The sequence below is a fragment of the Trachemys scripta genome, chromosome 11 (genome assembly GCF_013100865.1).
Source record: "Trachemys scripta elegans isolate TJP31775 chromosome 11, CAS_Tse_1.0, whole genome shotgun sequence".
Lineage (NCBI taxonomy): Eukaryota > Metazoa > Chordata > Testudines > Emydidae > Trachemys > Trachemys scripta.
In genome coordinates, this window is record NC_048308.1 from 55,575,169 (window position 1) to 55,600,298 (window position 25,130).

Consider the following 25,130-nt stretch of genomic DNA (forward strand, 5'->3'; position numbering starts at 1 on the left):
CCCCGTATCATCTCCATCCCTGAGGTTATCGCAGATTAGGAGAAAAAAACCACACTCACGATGACATGTTTTCAGAGCTCATGCAGTCCTCCCCCACTGATAGGGCACAGCTGAATGCATGGAGTGCAATCGATGGCAGAGGCCAGGAAAGCATTCAGTGAGCGTGATCAGAACATGCAGGAGCAGATGCTGAGGCTAATGGGGGAGCAAACGGACATGATCAGGCATCTGGTGGAGGAAAGGCAACAAGAGCACAGACTGCTGCTGCATCCATTGTATAACCACCTGCCCTCCTCGCCAACAACATGGGGGGGAGGCTCCGGGCACCCAGATGCCCAACAACGCGGGTGGGGAGGCTCCGGGCATCCAGCCACTCCACTCCGGAGGATGGCCCACGCAACAGAAGGCTGTCATTCAAACAGTTTTGATTTGTAGTGTGGCTACAATAAGCAATGTGGCCTTGTCCTTCCCTCCTCCCCGACCCCACCCGGCTACCTTATCAGTGATCTCACTTTTTTTTTAATAAATAAAGAATGCTTGGATTCAAAACAATATGGACTTTATTTCCTTTGCCAGCTGTGGTCAAAGGGGGGAGGGGAATTGGCTAACAGGGAAGTAAATTCAACAGAAGGGGCGGTTTTGCATCAAGGAGAAACACACACAATTGTCACACCGTAGCCTGGCCAGTCATGAAACTGGTTTTCAAAGCCTCTCTGATGTGCAGCGCACCTAGCTGTGCTCTTCTAATCGCCCTGGTGTGTAGCTGTTCAAAATTGGCCACCAGGCGATTTGCCTCAACCTCCCACCCCGCCATAAACGTCTCCCCCTTACTCTCACAGATATTATGGAGCACACAGCAAGCAGCAATAACAATGGGAATACTGGTTGCGCTGAGGTCTAACCTAGTCAGCAAACAGCACCAGCAAGCTTTTAAACACCCAAAGGCACATTCTACCACCATTCTGCACTTGCTCAGCCTATAGTTGAACTGCTCTTTACTACTATCCAAGCTGCCTGTGTATGGCTTCATGAGCTATGGGAGCGAGCGGTAGGCTGGGTCCCCAAGGATAACTATTGGCATTTCAACATCCCCAACAGTAATTTTCTGTTCTGGGAAGTAAGTCCCTTCTTGCAGCTGTTCGAACAGCCCAGAATTCCTAAAGATGCGAGCATCATGCACCTTTCCCGGCCACCCAACGTTGATGTTGGTGTAACGACATGTACCCAAAATCACCTGTGACAACGTTTTTGCCCCATCAGGCATTGGGAGCTTAACCCAGAATTCCAATAGGCAGCGGGGACTGTGAGATAGCTACCCACAGTGCACCACTCTGAGTCGATGCTAGCCACAATATTGAGGACGCACTCCGCTGACCTACTGCGCTTAGTGGGGACACACACGATCGACTGTATAAAATCGCTTTCTAAAGATTGACTTCTATAAATTTGACTTTATTTCCTAGTGTAGACATACCCATAGTCCCTCCGCTGGAATTGGCAGAAAGCATTCAAATTTTAAATGAGTGAAAAAACAACACATATTTTGTGAAAGATTTCCCCATTTTTTGACCAGCTCTAATCACTACTATCTTCCCAGACTAAAAAAGAAAGGACCCCTTCCACTGTCCCCTCACATTCAAGGCCCCACTTCCCCACAGTCCAGACAAGCAATTTTTCCCCTGTCAGTGCGATGAAACCTTGAACACTGATATGTGAGGTCCAACAGCTGGCACCCAGAGATGGTCAAACTATTGCTAGATGAGAGCCTGCAAACACCTGGATCTCAAGGAAGTGGGACAGTTGATCACTAGACAGCCCATTAAAACCAACAGACCCCTAGAATCAGGTATGACAAACCGTCTTTGGTTTTCTATGGTAGTATATAACATCATCCACTGATCAGATCACAGGGGCAATCAATACACACTTGTAAGGGGAATTGTGGGGAAAAGCCAACTTTGCAAATGTGCATTTGTGTCTCCCCACATAAACAATATAATGTGGGTTTCTTTAATTGGTAAGGACCATAATTTCAACATACCATGATTTATAACTGCTGAGGTAAAATGGACATCACATGAACATGCCTCCCCTCATCCTCCAGAATTCTCCAATGCCTTTCTTTAATGCATATGTGGCACAGTGCTTACACTCCTCTGGAGTAAATCCAACTAAGGCTGTCCTGGCAGTATTTATCCCATAGTTGCTGGCCAATTTTTTAATTTGAGCCTCTATAGATTGAGGGGATACATAAGAAAAAGTCTTCCCAAGAACACAATACGAAATGTACCCAAAGTCTTCTTGTGCGGTCATTATATTGTCTTGATCTTCAAAGCTCTCCACATTACAAGCGATTTCAATTTTCCCATTGTGGGGAAAAGCCATAGTCTGTACACCCTTTAAACCACGTGTATTGCTGCCTCGGATAGCACGTGCTATATCTTTTCCTGTAGCCATGTCTTGAGTGTCTATAGTCACATTGCAATTCATCACATAGGGGCTGGCTCCAACACCTATAACCAGCAGAAAAACAGATTAGTCAATTAGAACAATCCTCCTTATGAATTCCAGTGACTTTGCCTCTGCATCTGTTTTCACATTTATATGATCTGAGGCCAGATTCTGGCCTTGAATGTGCCCCAGTGATTCCAACTGACTTCAGCGAGAGCTCTGCAGGCACATCTGAGGCCAGACCTTGCCCCCTAAGCAATTATTTTAAACTCATTTTATCTTTGTAATTCTATACTCCTTGGTTTTAATTCTGTGCTTAAGCTTTTCTTTTTATTCTCCAGCTCAATGACATTTCTTTTGTTCTGCTCCCTTACCCCAATGCCTGCAAAAGTAGAAATCCCTTTGCATGTACAGAGACACAGGCTTATTAAAACTAGACTAGGCACATTTATGCTTTCCCACCACTCCCACATTCTGAAGGAATATTTTAGCTCCTAATGAGGGGTCCCTGGGTCTAACTCTTGGGAATTCTGCATGAATGAATTAGATTAGAGTTGATTTCATCAATATTAAATTTCCCTCCTTTCAAAATGCAATGGATCAAACATTTATCCCAAACTCTTGCAGAAAGCAAATTAGTTCAGAAAAGAAATGGAACATATATTTCTTTTTTGCCTGATTAGAAATACGTTGATGCTTTTTAGCTGCTGCTCTTACAGAGAAAATGTCAACCGTGGGTGAACTCTTGATGAAATCTCTCAACTTTGAAAAGGCAATATACAAGCGGCCCTCACCTCCCCCTAGTCAGCGACCACTACAAGCTATTTTAGCACCCACATTGTTTCAGGGTCCCAGTGTTATTCCTCACAGTTGGTCTGGATGCCATGCTTATCTACTGACTGGAAAAGCAGGCAACCTATTCTAAGGCTACTGCACAATCAGACATCTGCTAAGGGATATGGAAACTAACCCATATATACATCTTTCCTTGCCCTAAGCAATAGGAGACCATCTCCTTCCTGATAGTCCCTGCTGGCCCATGGAACAAGAATCTCTGGGTTGTCTCCAAAGTCGTATCACTTTGAGAACGAGTGCAAAGCACCATCCAGGGGAAAAATTAGGACTATCAACTGAACCTAACATTTTAATTTTTCCATCATCCCACCATACAGACACTTACACTTCAGTGTATATTACAGCAGAGGACTAGAATGCAAGATCCTACTTGTGCCTATTCTCAGATCAGATCAAGATTCACGGTGTGTGACCTTGGATAAGGGCAATTTGTGTGTCACACAGCGTGTGATTTTAGATACTGTGTAGGACCTGGGGACCCCTTATGACCATGCCTCCCATTTAAGCCCCTTGTGACTCAATCAACCTTGCTAAAATGGAGCGTAAAACAAAACAAAAATGTAAGACTTCACTACAAACAAGATCATTCAGATGCATTTTGCTGGTTAAATCTATTACAAAATAATGAAGCACCAATTCAACAAATTAAAAATAGCATACTAATTTAAAGCAAAAATTGTAAATACCCTAAAAATGGCTTTTAAAATGATGAATAAGTTTGCATTCATCCACTGACACCGCTGTTTCACTCCCTTCTTTTCAACTTTTGCAGTGGGCTAGAATTTTATTTTGTTCCACTTCACATTTACTGCAATTTTCAAATATCACACAACAAACATCCTTGGCATTTACTTTACATGGCCTAATGACCAGGCACTATATGCCTGAATGGCACTTGCGTAGATCCTGACTATAATTAGCTGATATTTATAATGCATGTTCTGGTGCTTGGATTACCCAGTATTCTTCCCCAACCGTTCCCTGAGCAACCCTGGCATTTAGCACACAGTAGGCCTAATTCTGCTCTCAGGGTATGTCTACACTACAGCAACACAGCTACGGCATTGCAGCTGTGCCACTATAACGTGGATGCTTCCTATATTGACAGAAGGGGTTTTTCCATCGATGTAGGTAACCCACCTCTCTTAAAGGTCACCAGAAGAATTCTTCTCTTGACCTAGCTTTGTCCAGGGTGGAGGTTACATCAACCTAACTACATCATACAGGATGCAAAAATTTTCACCACCCTAAGTGACGTAGCTAGATCAATACAATTTTTAGGTGTAGATCAGCTTCAGTTGCACTAAAGTGTATCTGGCCTAACTCCTCTAAAGGTAATGGAATTCACTTTGATGGCATTTGGGATCTTTCTTGTTTACCTCAATCTCTAGGAATGAATTTTTGTTTGCAAGAAGCAAATGTCTCATAAATATTTATATTCATATTTATTTACGCAAAGGTTCAGTCCACTTTATCTGTGTGTCTGTCATCCAAAAAGGAAACAGAGACATTGCCATGTGACTAAGGTGAGCTGTCACAGCATGAAGAATCACATTAATGCTTGCTTTCAACAATTCATGAGCAATCCAAGGACTGCATCTCCCCACACACACATAAATAATAATAAAGTTTGAATGATTTATTTGTATTACAGTCATGCTTAGAGATCCCAATGAGATGAGGGCCTCATTGTGCTAGGAGCAGTACACACATACAGGATAGTCCCTGTCCCAAAGCGCTGTCAATCTAAACAGACTAATGGTGGGAGAAGAAAGAGGCACACAGAGAAATGAATTGTCTTGCCAAAGGTTACACAACAGGTCAGTGGTCAAGGCTATCAGAAGCCAGCTCTCCCAATGCCCAATTCAGTTCCCTATCCTAGATTCAAATGCAGCCCAAAACAATCAGCTGGTTATGACCAATCGGCAAACAACAACAAACAAGGCCAAATTCAGATAAATTATTCATTACAAATATTTCTCCCTATTCTACTTATGTATCAGGGAAATGTACAAAACCTAATGTCTCTCTCTGACAATTTTGCTGGTTTTTAAAAATTCTGAATCATGTACTGTGTAACTGGTGGTACCACAAAGAACTCTACAGTTAACTGATAGTGATGTAAACTCTTTATGCCAGATTGTTTAAGCACAGAGAAAACAAATGCACTTAATTAAGATCTGATGTGTATTTTTCCCCCCATACACAAATGCAATATTTGTGTTTGGGCATTGGCAGAAATGACTGTGATCTATGGTATTAATGTCTGGTTTAAAGATGTTTGTGGTAGGCTCATGTCTGGAGCAACAAAAATTAAAATGTATTCAGACAAAACAATGGTGAGAAGTCCATTAGAAAAATAAAAAGCAGTGATCATAGAAAAAAAAACATGTATTCTTCTCTCAGAAAATTATTCACATATCATAACTTTTCTTAAACAGGATACAAACACTGTCATTCTCAATAAAGTCAAAGGCGCTGAGAGTACTCTTTTCCCCCAGAAGTATACAAAGAGCTTTATTTTATCTGGAGGAGAGTAGATAACTCAGCAATGGTTCTGCTTATTTTCCCAGGATGTTTTCAAATTAAATAAATTGGTAGTAAGTGGGCAGGGACACCCAGCTGGTTTCATGCACAAGCCTTATGCATCAGGGAACTTTGGTTCAAGAAATCTAGATTAGACTATAAGTAACGGACTGAATCCCCAATAGACATCATACAACTGGGATGCTGTGGAGAAGCCCATAGTGAAATAGTAACATTGCGTGCTCCAGAATGAAGTATTTGACAGCATTGTAAAAGACATTTTGGAGGGTTTGCTCACATTATATATGGCCATAGCCAGATCTACCAAAATTGTACTCGTCTGCAGTTCACACACAGGCAAGAACTGCGCCTGTGGTTTTTGAAGGGCATCCGCTAGACAAAAGACAGCTGAACTAGAACATTAAAGAGTGTCAGTGACTGGATTCCAATATGAGTTATTTCTTGCTAGAATCACAAGTGAATAATCTGTAGGCTGGGGAGAGAGGAGACGGAGGAAGGGTCCGTGGCACGTTTGCAAAGACATGCAGACCACACTCCCTTATCCCTGTGCTGGCTCCTATCATGGATGGCCTGTGGAGCAGCTGCTCAGCAGGGTTTTGGGGGAGCCAGGATTTGGGTGGATGGAAAATATCCACCCTGTCATCTTCCTGCTGCGTGTGGGTTTTTGGCAGTCATTTAGGCATAGCATCCTGCCAGAATTGGGACGTTAGTATGGAGATTAATCTTACTGCTTCACTGTCAGCCTGAACAAAAATAAAACCCCACAAAACAGCACTGGGCTCTTTCCTCTCTTCCTCTGGCTAAAAAGCAAACTAGTCGGTTTGTTCCGTGATCAACTCTGCAGTGCTTCTAAAGAACAAAAATGAGCTGGAAACACACTAGGTACTGGCATGCAAATGAGCGGAACCAAAGACAGATTTGAAGCACAGCGGAGCAAAACTTTGGTGTGATGCCCCAAAGCAGATTAAATGGTCATAGTTCTGGTTTTCAAGCACAGCTTCAGGTGAACCCGGTCTGCTGTATGCTCCTGCACCTCACTTGATGTTCCTTGACTTGTACCCAACTGTTTGCCTATACCATAGGGTAATGTATATTGTATAGGGGTATGATTACAAAAGCCCTTTAATGCGTTGCACTGTAATTAGTCTGTGTAGAACAGGGGTGAGCAAACTACGGCCTGCGAACCAGATCCGGCCCCTCGGGGCTTTGGCTCTGGTCCACGGGATTGCCACCCCTGTGGCACCACAGGCCCCGCGCCGCTCCCGGAAGCGGCCAGCACCATGTCCCTGCGGCCCCTGGGGAAGAGGGGGCAGAGGGATCCACGCGCTGCCCTTGCCTGCAGGCACTGCCCCCTACAGCTCTCATTGGCCAGGAACGAGAAACCGCGGCCAATGGGAGCTTTGGGGAAGGTACCCACAGCACACGAAGCACTTTGCCCCCATTCCCTCCCATGGGCCGGAGGGACATGGTGCTGGCCGCTTCTGGGAGCGGCGTGGGGCCAGGGCATGCAGGGAGCCTACCCTGGCCCCAGGTACACGCCGCTGCCACCCGGGAACCGCTCCAGGTAAGCGGTGCCAGGCTGGAGCCCACACCCCAAACTCCTCCTGCACCCCTCATCCCAACTCCCTGCCCTGAGCCCCCTGCCACACCCCACCTGCACCCCAACCCCCTGCCCCATCCCGCACCCCAACCCCCTGCCCTGAGTCACCTGCTGCACCCCGCACCTCTCCTGCACCCCAACCCCCTGTCGAGCCCCCTTGTACACTCTGCACCCCTCCTCTGCCCCAACCCCTTGCCCTGAGCCTCTTCCCGCACTCTGCACCCCCTCCTGCACTCCAACCCCCTTCCCTGAACCCCCTCATGCACCCTGCACCCCTCCTCTGCCCCAACCCCTTGCCCTGAGCCCCTTCCTGCACACCGCACATCCTCCCACACCCTGCACTCCCTCCCACACCCCAACCCCCTGCCCCAGCCCTACATTCATGGCCCTGCATGCAATTTCCCCACCCAGATGTGGCCCTTGGGCCAAAAAGTTTGCCCACCCCGGTGTAGAACCTGTTGGTGTGTGCTAAATGTTCCCTACTATGCTTTAACGTTGTTAGTTCTGTTTCATACAGCATTTCAAACTATGCTAAAGCGCAGTAGGGAACATTTAGCGGGAACCAGCAGGGTCTACTTGGATTAATTAATGTACAGTATGTCTGTGCTTTAGAACCCACATCCCCATACAGTGCATTAGCCCAGCATGCAGGCAGAGCTCAAATGAAACTTAGAGATTTTGGAATTTGTTCAGCTGCCAGATTCAAAAGTAAAACTTGGGAGGCAAAAGTAAAGCCAAACCTGCTAGTTCTGTAGCTCTGGGAACAACCCTGGTGCCCCTTCTGTTCTGACTAGAGCTGGGGAGAAACTGTCAGAGGGGGCAAAAAAGGCAGATTTTGCAAATTTGGGGTGGTTTCACTGAATTGTTTGAGATGTTTTAAAATAAAACCTTTTGAGATTTCCTTCAAATTTGTATTTAAAAATAAATATAAAAATTCTCAAAACATGTTTGATTTGACCCAACATAAATTTCCCCCCAAACTTTCCAATTTGACAATTAAAAAAAATAATGGTTTAGTTTGACCGGAAACTAGTTTTTTAATTTTATTTTTCAGAGTTGCCAGCAAACCAAAAAAATGTATTCTTCACCCTGCTCTAGTCCTGACCTGCATGTGTCTGCTCAGAGCTCTCCTACCATACATTCTGTAAGCAAGAATTGTGAAACGTTTTCCTCAGGTAGAGTTTCTAGGTCATCACACAAGCGTGAGTTTGATAAATCTGTATCATGCTGATGAACTCCAAAAGGATAAGCACACATGTCCACAGCTCACACCTGCCCTAGATAATCACAGAAGCTATATGTTGTGGCAATTCTAGGGGTGGCATTTCGGAAGCAATATAGGATAGGTGGCTGTCTCATGTGCACAGCAATGCCTGTGATATCCTTCCATCTAAGTTCATTGCAGTGCTGGGTTCTGAGCTCTTGAAACAGGACAGAAAGTCTGACCATGTTTATATATTTCTATCTTGTTTTCACTGATTTCAGCAGGAGAAGGATCAAGCGCTATGCACTCTGCCTTACAAGAGTTTGGGAGTGCTCTCCCAACTTGTCACTTGAATTCTTTATCGAGATTCAACTAAAAGCAGCAGCAATTAAAGGCTTCTTTTGCAACAATTCTTCACAACTGGGAATTTACTGTCAGAGTCCAGGAACAATAGAGCGACGAGTCTATCCATTTCATCAACATGGATCATGTGTAACTCATAGGGGTGAGGCCACCGCCTGGAGGTTGGTCAGATGCAGCACTCCCTGATGCCCAATATAATCAGTGTTTAGATTACCTGTCATGGAGGAGGAGCAACTCTGATCTATTTTAAAAAGCACACACACCATTTACTGTCAACATACCAGGCTTCAGTGTTTAAATGACTGCATAAATGTTAAAAGGGTTTGGTTGTTATTTTTTAATATGCTGCTTATTTATAGACCTGAAAGTCATTATTAATAGATCTTCAACTGAGCTTTGGCAAGTCACTTCACCAACCTGTACATCAGTTTCCCCATCTATAAAATGGGAATAATGATGCAGACCTCCTGTGTAAAGCACTTTGAGAGCTATTCATTAAAAGCTATATATAAGAGCTAGGAATTATTGTTATAATAAATAATAATAAAACATTCACAAAAGGAGGGGCATTGCCATTTATTTCTAAAGTCTTCTCCTACCATCTACTTTTGTTTGTAAAAAAACATCTTGGAAACTTGAAACTGAAACCTGCTTCTTTACCAAACTTTTATCCTACATTGTGGGGATGTGGACTAAGGTGTTATTGTACTTTTCACTGTTGGAGCTGGACAGATGGCACTGATTTTATATTTTAATCATTTAAATTGTGGAGAAAAAATATAGTGGGGTTTAATGGGAAAATAAATATAACACACAAGTGACTTTCACAGCAGCGATTCAAGTTAGGAAAAGAGCAGTGTCAACACTCCCCACCCAGCTCCTTACTGTTATTACTACCTATACAAGTCTCAACTTGGCCCCCAATCCTACCAACACTTATGCATATATTCAACTTTACACACGTGAACAGTCTCAATGGGACTACTCACCTTCATGCTTCAGGGTTTCAGCCAGACACCTACAGGGATCAGAAAGGGATTACCTCCCCCCCATGAAGTCTGGATACGTTTGGTTTTTTTTAAACTCCTTCCTCTGAAGGCCACACAGCTGGAAATGGGATATTGGACAGGGCTCTGAGGTGTTGTCACCAAGCATTCTCTCTCTCAGGTGCTTGGCGGGCTGGTTCTTACTCACATGTTCAGGGTCTAACTGATCACCCTGTGTGGGGTTGGAAAGGAATTTCCCCCCAGGTCAGACTGGCAGTCATGTTGCGTTATTTTTGCCTTCCTCTGAAGCCGTTGGGTCTGGGTCACTTACCAAAATTATCTGGGTCTCTCTCACTTAATCATTTCCCTGCCACTGTAGGGGCCTTGGACACTGGTGCACCTTGCTCCCTCCTATTCTCTGCCTGCAGCACATAATAGTCTAGTCTCCCGGGGGCAATAAAACTTTGGTGTCATTTCAGTTGTTAGGTTTAGTTGTGTGGGTGCTGGGTGGTGTTTGCAGACTGTAATATACAGGAGGTCAGACTAGATGAGCTGGTGTCCCTTCTGGTCTTAAACTCCATGACTTTATAAAAAGAAGCAAGAGCACAAGTGCTCACAGGATCAGAATCTTAGGGCCCGACTCAGCAAGGTACTTAAGCATGTGCAGAACTTTTAAGTGGGTGAGTAGCCCTATTGACTTCAGTGGGACTACTCACCTGCTTAAACTTAGGAACATGCTTAAGTACCTTGCTGAATCATGGCATCCATAGGGAAATCCAGCAATTGCCTGGAATATACCAAGCACTGGTGCTTTACAAATAAGTAAATAATCATAATAATACAAATATAAGTATTTTGTAGGCACAGACCTAGGGTGGGATTTTCAATGGGACTTGAGCACCTAACTCTTTAGGTTCCTTTCTGGACCCCAACACAAATCATCAACATCCTGTATACAGACACAAAATTCAGTTTCCTAGGTGCCCTTTTTATGGAGGATTTCACATCCCAGAAGGAAGAATATTCTTGTTCTTATCCTCCTCACTTTTCAGCTGAAGATGCATAACCCTGTAAATTAAATCTGATACACACAAGAGCTTGCATACAGATACATTTTAGTATGAAAAATATAGCCCTTATGTTTGATTTTTAAATCATTTCCGCCTTGTAATACTGACTGTTTGTATTGCATCTAGCTAACAATATAGTTGACTATCCCGATCTGTCTCCTTAAAGGGTTAGAGGCAGAATGCTCAATAGGCAAACTTCCATATAAACTTAAAAAATAATTTATGATTTAGCCAAAGTTATCTGCATATTTCTAAATGACCATCAGGAAAAGTAGCCGGGAAGAGGAATTCAAATGCTTAGGGAAGTCTCTCTCTCAGATTTCTTCTCAGGGAGCTGCTGGCTGAGAAAGCAGTGATAAGTACCAGTCTTCATCATCTCTCAGTTCCAAGTGGATTTACTAGTAAAGATGGAAAGTGATGCCTGTCTCATAAATATACAAGAGATGGAGAGTTCTGCTCCGTTTTGAGAGTGCCACAAAAAACTGTTCAACAGCTTTAAAATAAGCTGCTTCTCATGCTTACGACAATCTCTTTCTGTCACATTCTCCTCATAATCAGAGTGTTTTAAAACTGATTCCCTCATTGCGGTTCTCATAGCATTATGAAGATTTATTGCCCTATATCAGTGTTTCCCAAACTTGGGACGCCGCTTTTGTAGGGAAAGCTCCTGGCGGGCCGGGCCGGTTTGTTTATCTGCCGCGTCCGCAGGTCCGGCTGATCGCAGCTCCCACTGGCCATGGTTCGCTGCTCCAGGCCAATGGGAGCTGCTGGAAGCGGCGCGGGCTGAGGGATGTACTGACCGCCACTTCCAGCAGCTCTCATTGGCCTGGAGCAGCGAACCGCAGCCAGTGGGAGCCGCGATCAGCCGGACCTGTGGACACGGCAGATAAACAAACCGGCCCGGCCCACCAGGGGTTTTCCCCTATACAAGCGGCGTCCCAAGTTTGGGAAACACTGCCCTATATGTTTAAATCGGCTACTAATATTTTCTCAATACATTCTATTACAGGGCAAATCCTGAGGTCCTTACTCAGGTACATAGGTCAATGGAAGTTTCTCCTGAGTATGGACTGAGTAAAGGGCTTCAGGATTTGGCCCTTTTACAGGGCCTGATTCAAAGCCCATTGAAGTAAGTGAGAGGCATTCCATTGACTGCAATGGGCTTCAGACCTGGCCACAGTGAGCATTTTTAACCATATCAGATTCTATATTTTAGCCAGGTATTAAGCAATGCAATTCCTACCTGTTAGACCGTATCTTTGGGAAGGCACAGCTCCTGTATCAGGTTTAACTTCCATTGACTTGAAATCTCTCCCTTTAAACCAACCCAGCTGTTTTCTTCTCTGAACCAGACTTCGTTTCTCAGGTTGATCAGCTTGACCAAAAAGAAACATACTGCATCCTGGGACACGAAGGGTCAAAATCTCAGCTATGCCTGTAGAAATTTATTTTTAAAAGCACAACATCAATGCTTAACTTTACAGCAAAACTATTAGATTTGATTTAATTGAATGAGACCAATGCAGTAAAAACAAATAACATGACAATGGAAGGATCAGAATCCACACCCTATCCATACTGAATGCCACTATGATGACCCATCATTCCAGTGCCACTCTGATCCAGTACTATATTTCCATAGTCTACAAGGCCATATGCAGCAATGGTAGCATAAAGATTAGAATCTATAACCTCACAGAGACTTCCTAAACCAGGATTAAAGCTCCCCAATTCACAGTGCCCTGAAGGGGCCATGCACATTGTTTAATTTTTGTTCAAGTGGTCTGAAGCATCTACTCAGGATTATTTGCTTTCACTTCAAACTATTGCTTTTATGGTGGTTCTGTTTTAACTTTGGATATTTAGATTATGCATTCAGTGACTGTGTCAAGGATAAGCCTTTCATTTTGGTTTAGGCTGTTTGTACAGTAGTTTAAATAATGCTTATATTGTTATCACAAAAGCTTTCCTATAGATGTATAACAGACAACACAGTGGTTACAATTGGATTTTTCACTGGGATTTTAGAGTAATAAGAAAGTGCATAAAGTCTGCAGTTTGGAATTCACTTACATTGACTGTATATGCTTGACTTGCACTAATGTGTATCTTGTGTCTGCAAAGTCACTTAAAACTCCCTTCAGCTTTGTTTCTTTCAGGTCAGTTAGGGCATGTCTAAACTTACCTCCGGAGCGATCGATCCAGCGGGGGTCGATTTATCGCATGACACGATAAATCGACCGCCGAGCGCTCTCCTGTCGACTCCAGTACTCCACTGGAGCGAAAAGTGCAGGCGGAATCGACAGGGGTGCGTCAGCAGTCGACCTACTGCAGTGAAGACACAGCAGTAAGTAGATCTAAGTACGTCGACTTCAGCTACGTTATTCACGTAGCTGAAGTTGCATAAGTTAGATCGATTTCAACCTCCGCAGCGTAGACCAGGCCTTATTTAAGGCAGCTAGTGTGCAGGGATTTTAACCTTCCAACACTGAAGCCTTGTACATGCTTCACTTTTACTACAGGTCAGAAACCCATCTCTATCTGAAGTGTCCACTCTAGCCGTGACACACAAAGGAAGAGTTTGAGTCTCAATCGAAGCACCTTGATCCCCAGGCCTTCAGGGACTGAGACTGCTGCAGAAGGAGGAGCACTGTCAAGTCACCAGCATAACATCACATGACAAATCACGTGATGAATGCAAATAACATCGTTCAGTGTATTTCAGAAAGGAGCTCAGACATTAGAGTGATGAGGGAAGGTACAAGAACCTGAATGGAACAGAATATTTTCACCCTAAAGAGTCCCAAAATGCTTTGCAAGCAAGCTACTCTGTCTAATGCAAAGAATGTCATGGGAAGCATTGCTGACCACAAGAGGTCATGACTTTGACACCCAGCATGGAGTTGCATGGCTGTGAGAGCCAAATTTATCTAACCCCATTTTGGTTCAGGTCTCAATTCAGGAAAGCACTTAAGCACATGCTTAATGCACATGCTAGAATTTAAAGTCGTATAAACTGATCATGTTAAAGCCTAGGGGAAGTTGAAACACGTACCCTTAAACCCTATTCTAGAAAAGGCCAGAGACAGAATGTAAGGAACAATATCATCCTTGCTCTTCGTCAATCCCATCAGCAGAATTGGGACTCTAAAACTTCCACTTACTTTGAGCCACTTTTCCACATTCCTCCACGCCTACATCCAAAAGAGGATAGATAGGAACTAAGTCCACTGCTCCAAGGCAAGGATGGATTCCTTCCTGGATAGCCATATCAATTGACCGGAAAGCCTCAGTGCAGGCAGCAATGACATAGTTGCCTAACAAATGCAAAATAGACAATTAGGTATCAGTCAAACCTGAATAAAACACTGAGGATTAGTCAGAAGGACACTTCTGTTCTGAATCACATGAAGGGATTCTATTTGAAAACACAACTAATTTAAAACCAAACAACAGAGACAGGAAAGTTAAAATTACAGTCAGCTTCTTGCTCCAGGACTAAAGTGGTGCAGATAATCTCTTTCTAATTCACTTTATACATTAATAGCACCATTTCCCCCCGCTGATCTTAGAAGAGATGTGTTGAGGAAATTTCAAGGTCCTGTAACTCTTAGAAATGTGCTTACCTCAATAAAGCTGTGCATTAAACACAGAAATGGACTAAAAAACATTTGGAATGAAATAAAAATCTCATCACAAGGCAATTAATTTTGTATCCTGCTGTTTTTGGTTTCAGACCAAACTCAGTAACAGTTTATTTTACTGAAGTACTGAATGCTAAAATGTGTAATATTTGCTGGCTCTTTACATTCTCATTCTGTTTTCTACTCAATATACTGTTTTCACTTACATGCCAAATATCTGGATAGCGCCTTTTTAAGGGGGGGAAAGGAGTCTTATTTTATTTCTCCATCATATTTAAAAACAAAATTAAAAATCATGTTAAGGGTACTGTGTGACAACAATGTACTTACTTATCACATCATTTATTAAAAAAACATAGCACTTAATGGAGGAAATTAATAAGAGGATAAATCTAATATTGGTCAGAATGTGTATATTATGTGGGCAAAGAAAGAAATGTATTCTCCCCAAAATAATCTTATCTATACAAATTAAAAATCCAAGAGCATTTTCTTGTTAAGGAAACTGTTAAATGGGAACTATCAATTGATGTATTTTTACAACAAATTTTTGGAAAAAGAACTTACAATTGCTCTTTTATTTTAGAATTACATTGTATATGTGGTTTCATAAAAAAAGTGTGTAATATAATTTATAGTAAACTTATGTATGTGAACTAGCATTAGAAATTGATGAACATGGGACATTAATGAGAACATATATTATTTTATGTTTCTTTTTCAGAAGGGCACTATGGTGTGTTTATATTCTGAGATTACTAATGGAAGAACAGTATCCATCTGGGATCAGAGTTAAGCTTGTTGTGATGTATGAGTAATTAAAATGAAAGTAACAAGCACAAAAACACATCCTTTTTTGAAACAAATGGAAATTCTGCCTAGTGATGGTGTAAAGATTAGTGTAAAATATCACTGTGAACTTTACCAAATTGCTAAATAAATAAGAGTCTGATCATGCTAACAAGGAAACCACAGAGAATTCTATTTTAAAAGAAATGGCATTACATAGTTTTAAGAAAGCATCAGTCTCAAGTAACTTTAGAAATATATACCACTTTTCGTTATTTCAGTTATCCAAACAAGATCCATGTTAACCTCACATCAAAAGCTCTGAATAACTTCCTCTGAAGTGTATAAACAAAATGGATATCCATTTTGGAACTGAGCCTGCAGGTAACTCTTATCAAATGTAATCTGAGTGTAACAGTTCTTTTCATGAAGTGATCCACTGGTTTTCCCACTGGAACAACAGAAACCTTATTTATTTAAAAAGAACAGGAGTATTTGTGGCACCTTAGAGACTAACAAATTTATTAGAGCATAAGCTTTCGTGGACTGCAGTTATGCATCCGAAGAAGTGGGCTGTAGTCCACGAAAGCTTATGCTCTAATAAATTTGTTAGTCTCTAAGGTGCCACAAGTACTCCTGATCTTTTTGCGGATACAGACTAACACGGCTGCTACTCTGAAACCTGTCCTTATTTATTTAGCGGGACATTTTTAGAGGCATGAAGGAGAACTGGGTGGCTACTATCCATTTGTGTGTGTGAAAATCTCCTCAACAATTTGCTAAAGTTCACATGGTTATTTTCCGAGAAGCTTTATACCATCACTAGGCAGTTCTCCCATTTTAAAAATGGTGTGTTTGAGGCTTGCTACTTACAGAATGTTCAGATTGAACAATTCCAACTCCCAATTTATCCAGGAAGCCTCCAGGTAGTTATAAAGGGCAGGAAACCAGAGATGAGCCCTTCTTTCCCCAGTCAGTCAAAGCAGAAGTTATCTGAAAATTAACAGAAAGAAAGAGAATTTTTGAAGTGTAAAAATATTTAAACAACATAACAGATCCTCTTACCTAACATATCAATGGGAGCTGCTATGGTTATGACTGATCTGTTGTAATCATAATCAGAAAATATATTAAGTACTGTGGCTTGAGAATGTTTCTGTCCTGTGGGAGGAAAAACAAGAGATTTCAGACTTTTCATACACATCAAATGGCAGGTGTTTAAGACCCCGATTCACCAATCACTTAAGCATGTGCCAAACTTTATGGGACTTAGGCACATGGTTAAAGTTAAGTTTTTAGGGCCCAGCTCCTCAAAGGTATTTAGACATCCCATTGTTTTTGCATCTAGGCCTAAGTGTTTTGCTAAACAGGGACAGACTTAAACATGTCCTTACATACGTACTTTGATGAACAGGGGCCTAAATTATGATGTCTCTTTATTTAGAGTATTCATGATATGTGTATTGAAACCTTCAGGAGTTCCGATCTGCTACCAAAGAGGTTGTTCCTCATGCACATAGTCATTGACTTCAACGGGACTGCTTGGAGTGCAGGAGTGAGCTTCCCAGGCCTGATTCTGCAAGTCCCTCAATGCCTCCTCGTGAACGCTTCCTCACTGACATCAAGTGCTGGGGGGACACTCCTGGGAATTGTGGGATCAGCGTCGCACAGAAAGCACGCTGCACCATCAGGACCATACTCTATAGCTGTACTCCATTTGAATCCAATACTACTTTAATCCCCCACCTTACAAACAGCACTACCCCAGAGCCCTGAGCCTGCACAGCGTGAGTCCCACTGAGGCACTAACACTCTGTGCTAGATAACTATTTGCAGGATTGGGACCTTATTAACTATGTCCCAACACACTTTTGAGACTGAAAGGCGACAGCAGAGCGGACCCTGGTATAAATTACAGAAAACCATGGTGCAAAGACATGGTCGGAGGCCAAATTCTGACCTCATCTTTGTGGTTGCAGCTCTCATCGAAGCTAATGGGAGCTGCATATGTGCATGTGAAGGCAGAATTTGGCCCTCTGGTGAATAAATTATAACATTCAGACAAAAGGTCAGAATCAGAGGGAGAGAGAAACAGATGCAAGTATTTTCTGAGTCATATCCACATTACCACTGCCAGACAAACCATAGAATACAGAAGTGGTTATGGGCTAAGCATCAGCCTAGAATTTTAGCCTAAAGGGCCTGATCCAAAGCCCAATGAAATCAACGGGAGTCCGTTAGAACAGCTTTAAATGAATTTCCTGAGATATGTTGATTTACATCAGTCACCGTGAAGCTATTTCACACGTAAGTTTTTCTTGTTTAATTGAAAAAAATTACAAAAACACAAAAATCTCTTTTCTTAACAATTAAACACTGTAAATTCCTTATCAGCTCACACCTATTTTTTCTGTGGTGAAAGAAAACCAGAAATGAGATCAGAGATCCTGCTATTTTTGTAGTTTTTCAACATAGCTCCTGATGGGAAAAAAACATGAATTTATTTTTCAATCTGAAAAGCTTTTAGTCTCATTTTCATCCTATTCAACTGAGTAAATTGCTGAAAGAATAAAACATTCTTCCCTGAATATCCGTATAGAAAAAAAAAAAAGATGGCTGGCAAACAGAGCTGTCAGCATGAATTTCAGCAGAAGTAAATTGTTTGATATTTGTAATGGAGTGTAATAGCTATAATTCCATTTGAACTGTTGACACTAATAAGCTAATAAAACTATGAGTCAAGACCTAGCCATCCATCAGTGTTTGGCTGCCGCATATTTCTTTGTACACTCACTTAATCACAGAGCCAAGTAACTTTAAGTGTTGCTGTTTCTGAAAATGATGAGCCAGAACTGGCATTTTCTCTGCGTTAACAGCAAAAAAACCCTACAGCTGCATATCAACTCCTAAGGAGTTTTCTTCAACATTTAACAGGTGTTTTCACAGATACTCCAATCTTCTTCCAAAATGCAAGCCAGTGTTTAAATGCACAGAGATCAGAAAACAGTTTGAAAGAGAATACAAAAAGAAATGGTTAAAAATCAATGCAATGGAGTGGCATGCTTAATATGCATATATGTAGTCAGCAAATTCTCTGGGACAGGGAGCATAACTTTTTAAAAGTCTTTGAAAAGTGCCATGCTGTGTTCTGGCAGCTATATAACATGTAATCATTAAGAATTAATACATAGGTTACTACTTGGCTGTGGGGCTAATGCTGTCTATAACCGGACATCAAAACACCGGTTAGGTAACAACCAAACTGCTTTACTATAAATGGTTTGATTAAAACATATCTATATATATGCATTTTCTCAGACCAAGAAAATTAAACAGCATTTCTCATATTCTGGATTGTTTGTTCATGTTCCCAACAAAAGCATCTAATTAGCAAAGATGCTATGAGGCAATGAAACACAGCTGACCCCAGAGAAAGTTCTTTGACTGTACTAAAATTTACCCTCTCAATGGCACACATCCCTCCAGCGAACTCTGGGTACGTTTCTTCTCAAAGGTGAAATTCACCTCTCTGCAGACAGCCAGCACAACATCTATGCACAACACAAATTCTAATTTGAGGGCTTACATGGGACTTAAGTGGTGCGTAGGCCTTAGGCTGATTCTCTGCAGAGGGACATATTTATCTAACATGCATATCTACATTCAATACAATCAAGCAGGTATTCCCGACCAAATCATGGTGTCAAACTCCCCCTAAGGTAGGCAGGCAGACTTCTGCAAGGTCCAGATGCCCCTGGGCTCTTCTCCTCCCTCCCCAGGGAGTGTTACACAGTACTACACCATGCTCTCTATCAGCCAAGCCAGTGCTGCTGTACTGCAGCGACTAGGGAGAAAGGGAGCTTGCAATAGCTGGCTGAGAGTGGAGAGTCTCTGCCAGGCTCACCAGAACAGTTAGGGGATGAGGAGAGAGACCTGAAGGAAAGAGGGAGGGAGGAGCAAAAAATAAAATAAACTGCAAACAAAAAATTTAAGATACAACAAGACAGAAAGGTGGGAAAAAAGAAAGTAAGGGACAGTAGAGGGCAGTGAATGCGTGGGAAAGAGAGAACGGACAGAGACAAAGGTGAGACTGTGCGTCCCTTCTCCGCAAGAGGTTTTCCCAAGCACCAGTCTTAGGGAGGAAGAATGGTGTTGAGGTAAAGCCCAGGAGATCTATCTGTGACTCTGCCATTGACTCAATGCATGACTGGGAGTAAATCACGTAGCCTGTCGTCACTCAAGTGTGAAGCACTTTGAGACCCTGCCTTAGGAGGGGCTATAAAAACACAGTGTATTACTAATCCATCATGAGGCCATCAGCAAAAAGTATCTGTGTTAATGGATGTTGTATGACAATAGGCCACATAAGTACAGCAAGTTGGGGGGGGGGGTGTCACAAACTAGTTTCACGTGTTCCCTTTTTCTCTTGTAACTCTGGGTCATAGTACAGAAACGGTTGAGAACCACCAGTATAGATTTTTTGGTTTGGTACCCCCTGCAGAAATATAATGTGCTGGAAAAATATTAGGAAAAAAGAGCCAAGCAGCAAAAAAGAAAAAAAGATCATAAATTGAGAACATCACCAAAAAAGTTAAACTATTGTAATAATTTATCTCAAGGATAACAGAGCATACAATTTAATAAACATCATATTGAAATGCTCCTATTCCAACTTATTCTGTTTGCTGCTCTTACCATTATCGTCAGAAAGAGCAGCTTTAGCTATTTTCTCAACAATATCTTTTTTTCTGGCTTCTGAAACGTTTAGTAAACAGGCAGCCAGACGAAAGCCCACTTTGGTGGAAGACATTTTCACTCTCTGAAACAGAAACATAAGAAAATATTTTCTTCTGTCATCCTCATGCTTTCACTCTTTCTCGTGTTTTCATTTCTGGACTTCTTTTTTAACCCATATACTTTAAAAAAAAAAAGACAATTATTTGGTAACTAAGCAACCAATGCTGCATAAATTTTCACCTCAGCATCTTCTTTTCACAAAGAGGAATGAAATCTTGAGGTTTATTTGAGAAGCCATTACATGTTGCAATAGCCATGCACACATCATCAGTTTAGCAGCAAACTCAGTACCATCACTCAAACTACTAAAAACTGGACTATGCCATAAAACTGAAATTATTTGCCTTTCGGTGCAGGTGGAAATGAGGAGTGTGCCAGATTGTCTCAAGGACCTTTTACAAGCTCATTCACACTTCGCTGGCACCCGATTTAAAAATTTTGTTAAAGCTAATGTTAAAAAATTATATAGTACACAGGTAAAGAAAAAAGTGTCTGCACATCTGGGTGTAGTGCTTAGATTATTCACAAATACAAAGTTTGTTTTTAAAGTCATAAGATACATACAGTGCATAATCAGCAATAACCCAAATTGAGGTGAATAAATTGAATTACACACTACTGAAATACTATCCAGGCTAGGTACAAAATGTTGGAGAAGGGTCAGTGGGTTAAAGAAGTTAACCATCCATGACTTCACCTTGAACCAATACATTTCAAATGTTTCATTATCTACCACAGAAGGATTAGTATCTAAATATCTGTTAGAATGAATAGATGTCTAAAGCTTTTATTCTACTGGGTAGGTGCTCTTCTCTTTTAGTTGTGTAGTTAGACAGCTGCCACCTTCCATAACAGACGAGGCTGCATTTCAGTGTCAGGTATAGTGATTTTCTATATAGTTGGATAGATATAGATCTCTCTCTCTCTCTCTCTCTCTATCCAATCCAAGTTCTGCCCTCAGATGTGGCCAACTTGCAAGCCATACTGTAAATTTCATGGCATGCTTTGAGCTCTTTCAATGGAAGGCTTTACATCTGCACAAGTGTCAGTCATTATTATTATTGTGGCCTGTCCTAAGCACTCTGGCCAACAATGTTTGTGTCATGGTGGACACACATTCGAAAACAAAATTTGTGTCCCATACTATGGCAATAATACTTTTAGTTAGTATTGCTGATGGTCACTGACAGATCTGCAGTGTTTTGTGAACCCTATTAGAAGTTAATGACTAACCTGGAGAAGCACCAGGTTTGGGCAGTTAAGAATGCAGATTTTCATGTTATAGAACACAATCAAAAGTCTATTAATCTATACAAATTAAAGCCTTACTCCTGCAAGCTAATCCAATCGGATGGACCTTCATGAATTCAATAGGGTTCCATGCAGGTGCCAGGGTCTGCCCGCATGGATCAGCTTCCAGGATTTGAGCCTGAGCTTCTATACAAATATGAATACTAGCATACTAATAAAGCCCCCTAAACCTTTGTAACCAGATAAAACAGCCGGCACTACTTTTATAAAGCAGACAACTTCTGCCGTTCACTTGTTTTCATTGTGTTTGTATATTTTAAGCTGTTTTATCTGGCATTTGGAGCAACCCCTAAAGGTATGTCTACACTGCAGGTGGAAGCAAGCCTCCCCATCCAGGCAGGCAGATTGGAGCAAGTGGGGCTGGAACAAGAAAGCTAAAAATATCAGTCTGTAGACTGCTGGTGGGGCTGCTCAAGGCTAGAGAGCCCCCTAGGCTAGAGAGCCAAGTCACAACTCCCCTACTGCTATTTTTAACACACTAGCTGGTGCCCCACTTGCAGGAGTCTGCCTACCTGGGCTGGGAGACTCACTTCCAGCTGCAGCATAGACAGACCTTTTCAGTGCAAAATACAGGGCTTAATTTCCCATGATCCCACCTCTCATTCTAAGTCTGGATTTCCCCTGGATCTGAATTGCTCAAAAAGGTGCTGGAAAATCTACCTCCACGCAGGAACTGAAATAACCAGCTGCACAGAGGAATTAGGAGTATTTTGTTTATGTAGCATGCTCATATTTTTCCCCACTGGAAATAAAACGGAGAGAATCAGTTATAGAACATTTGTTCACATACAATACATACAAGTTACATAAAGTAATACTTTTAGGCTTACACAGACTACCAGTTAATAATATTTTGCATATCTACAGTGCCTTCTATCCAAGGATCTCAAAACTTATTATAAACAGGCTTAAGCATTTCTAGGACCAGAGCCTTAAACCTCACAAAGCCCTGTGAGGCAGGGGAGTATTATTGTCCTCATATTGAAGATGGGGAACTGAAGCACAGCAGGGTTACATGATTTTGCCCAACTGCAAGTCAAGGACACAGCAGAGCACAGATCCAGCTTTGCAGCTGATGTTCATGTTGCCAATTTTTGCTAATTTTATCATGAGTCTTGCAATATGTGGTGTTTTTCTAAAGCTCCAGCTCCTGGAATCAAGTGATTACAGTAACTCCTCACTCAAAGTCATCCTGGTTAACGTTGTTTCGTTGCTGATCAATTAGAGAACATGCTCGTTTAAAGTTGCGCAATACTCCCTTATAACATTGTTTGGCAGCTGCCTGTTTTGTCCACCGCTTGCAGAAAGAGCAGCCCATTGCAGCTAGCTGGTGGGGGCTTGGAACCAGTGTAGGCCAGCAGCCCCCCCATCAGCTCCCCGCTCCCCTAAGTTCCTTGTGCGGCAGTTGCCCAATTGCCCTATCAATTGCCAGACAGTTCAGCTGTTCCTCCCCCCACTGTCATGTGCTGCTCCTGCCCTCTGCCTTGGAGCTGCTCCCGGGAGCCGCCTGCTTGCTGGGGGGGAAGGGAGGAGAACAGTGCTAATGTCAGGGTGTCCCCCTCCCCCCTACTTCTTTACCTCATCCACAGAGCAAGGGGGGACACAACAGGGCTCAGAACGGAGGGAGCTTGCTGGCAGCAGCTGCTGTCTTAACTTGCTGATCTACTTAAAAGGGCAGTGAACTTAGAGTGGCATCACCATACTTAAAGGGGCAATGCATGTCTCTCTCTGTCACACAGTGTGTCTGTCTCCCTCCATTCGTGCCGCCTTGTAGAGTGTGAGGCTACATTAACAACAATGAGTTAACCCTTGAGGGCTCAGCTAAGTGCTAGTTCATCTTTAGCAGTAAGGCATTCCCGGGAAATATCCCATCCTCTGACTCCACCACCTCAACCAAGCTTCACAGTCATCATTGCAGTGTACAGTATTAAATTGTTTGTTTAAAACTTATACTGTGTATACATATATATAAAATATAATCTTTTGTCTGGCAAAATAAATTTCCCTGGAACCTAACCTGCCCCCCATTTTCTTTAATTCTTATGGAGAAATTGGATTTGCTTATCATTGTTTTGCTTAAAGTAGCATTTTTCAGGAACATAATTACAACGTTAAGCGAGGAGTTACTGTATGTGAGAATCTCTGCCTCCGGTGAAACAATTTCTAGCTTTGGTGCACAGTTGCAGAGAAAGGCTTGAGAGAAACTGTGAACCAAGTGCACGCGAAAGGCTCAGAAACCAGGCAGCAACTAAAAAGAAGTGCGTGTCAGAGAGAGAAAGAGAATTTGTATGTGATTTTAAGCCAATCTCATAATTTTAGGTGCCTGACATGATTTTTGAATGCTTGGGGTTAGCAGTATGGTGCACGCCATACAACTACAACACACACTATAAACAGAGACAGGCTCTGGGCCATGCAGTTCAGATCTGGATCCAAAACCAAGTTTCCCCGAGCCCTGGTGGCATTTTGGAGCCGCCCGTCTCTGAAGGACAAGGGCTGCTGCGGCTGATTTCGAAGCCTGGGTTTGGCTGGGCGGAGCCTTGCCGTGGGGGGCGTTGTCCTACTCCAAAGGCCCAGTCCAGCCCCGCGCCGCGTGAGGGCAGATCCCGGTGTGGGAAGCTAGGAAGGGACCCGCACTCCCCCCGGGGGCTGTGCGCTAGGGCGCTCCCCGCTGCTGCCCAGGGGGATGCAGCCGGCCGATCCCAGGAGGGCGGGTGCAGCAAGGGGAAGCTGGCCGGGGCCGCTCAACCGGGCTGTTTTACCGCGGCGCCTCCTCTTCCCGTCTGGGGCTCCGGCTGCGGCTCCCACCTCCAGGGGTAGCCGGGTCCCGCTCCCGATCGACTCCAACCTGCCAAGGGCGGACAATGTCTGAGCACAATCCGCAGCCTCCCTCCTCCGGCGGCCTCCGTTCGCTGACCTGGCCGGGATCCAGGCAGCACGTAGTTTTCCAGGGCTGGCATTTGCGGCTTCACCCCGCCTCCTGCACCTCCTTGCTGCATCGACCAGCTGGGAATTTACTGCTGAGATAGAGACCTGGGGGGAGGACCGTGCGATCCGTCCATAGACATGCAGCAAAATAGTTGATAGCACTATTGACCCACCCTAGGGTGGCTTTTTTCCCAGATCACTGGGGGACTTGAGTGCAAACTGGGTTCCCTTCCAACAAATACTGTGCTGCTCCCATAGCAACATGGTGTGCAGCTGGCCCTGCTACCTACCACTTACCAAAAATGGAGGGGGGGTAGCTTATGTTTTCTTTCTGCATTTTGCATGATGTACACGTATCTGCCAGCCAGAAACAGGAAAATATGGATGGGCCTTTGAACTTAAATAAGGTACTCTGAGGTAGGAGAGCTTTCTGGCAAGGCAAGAGTGGGAATATGCCAATACCAAAATTTTCAAAACGGGCATAAAGCTAGGCTCCTAAATTCATATTTGGGCACCTAAGGCCTCAAACCCGAAATTATATCCATGTAAGCTGTTCTTTACCGTGATACAAAACCCCATTGACTT

The 25,130-nt window shown here is 42.9% G+C and overlaps 1 protein-coding gene across 9 annotated transcripts; it reads right to left on the reverse strand.

The window, feature by feature from the left end:
• Positions 1 to 1,371: 1,371 nt before the first annotated feature.
• FTCDNL1 (formiminotransferase cyclodeaminase N-terminal like) lies at positions 1,372 to 24,647 on the reverse strand. 9 transcript variants are annotated; one of them, XM_034786241.1, is made up of 7 exons: positions 24,466 to 24,536; positions 22,278 to 22,359; positions 20,205 to 20,328; positions 16,575 to 16,670; positions 14,241 to 14,393; positions 12,320 to 12,511; positions 1,372 to 2,513 (listed from the first exon to the last, which is right to left on the reverse strand). In XM_034786241.1, exons 3-7 carry the CDS (start codon positions 20,317 to 20,319, stop codon positions 2,074 to 2,076), a joined length of 996 nt encoding a protein of 331 aa, XP_034642132.1. In that variant the 5' UTR covers positions 20,320 to 20,328; positions 22,278 to 22,359; positions 24,466 to 24,536; the 3' UTR covers positions 1,372 to 2,073. The 9 variants fall into 9 exon arrangements, with proteins under 9 accessions (XP_034642132.1, XP_034642131.1, XP_034642130.1 ...); XM_034786240.1 differs by having other exon boundaries at positions 24,426 to 24,525; XM_034786239.1 differs by having other exon boundaries at positions 22,214 to 22,359; positions 24,426 to 24,525.
• Positions 24,648 to 25,130: the final 483 nt, after the last annotated feature.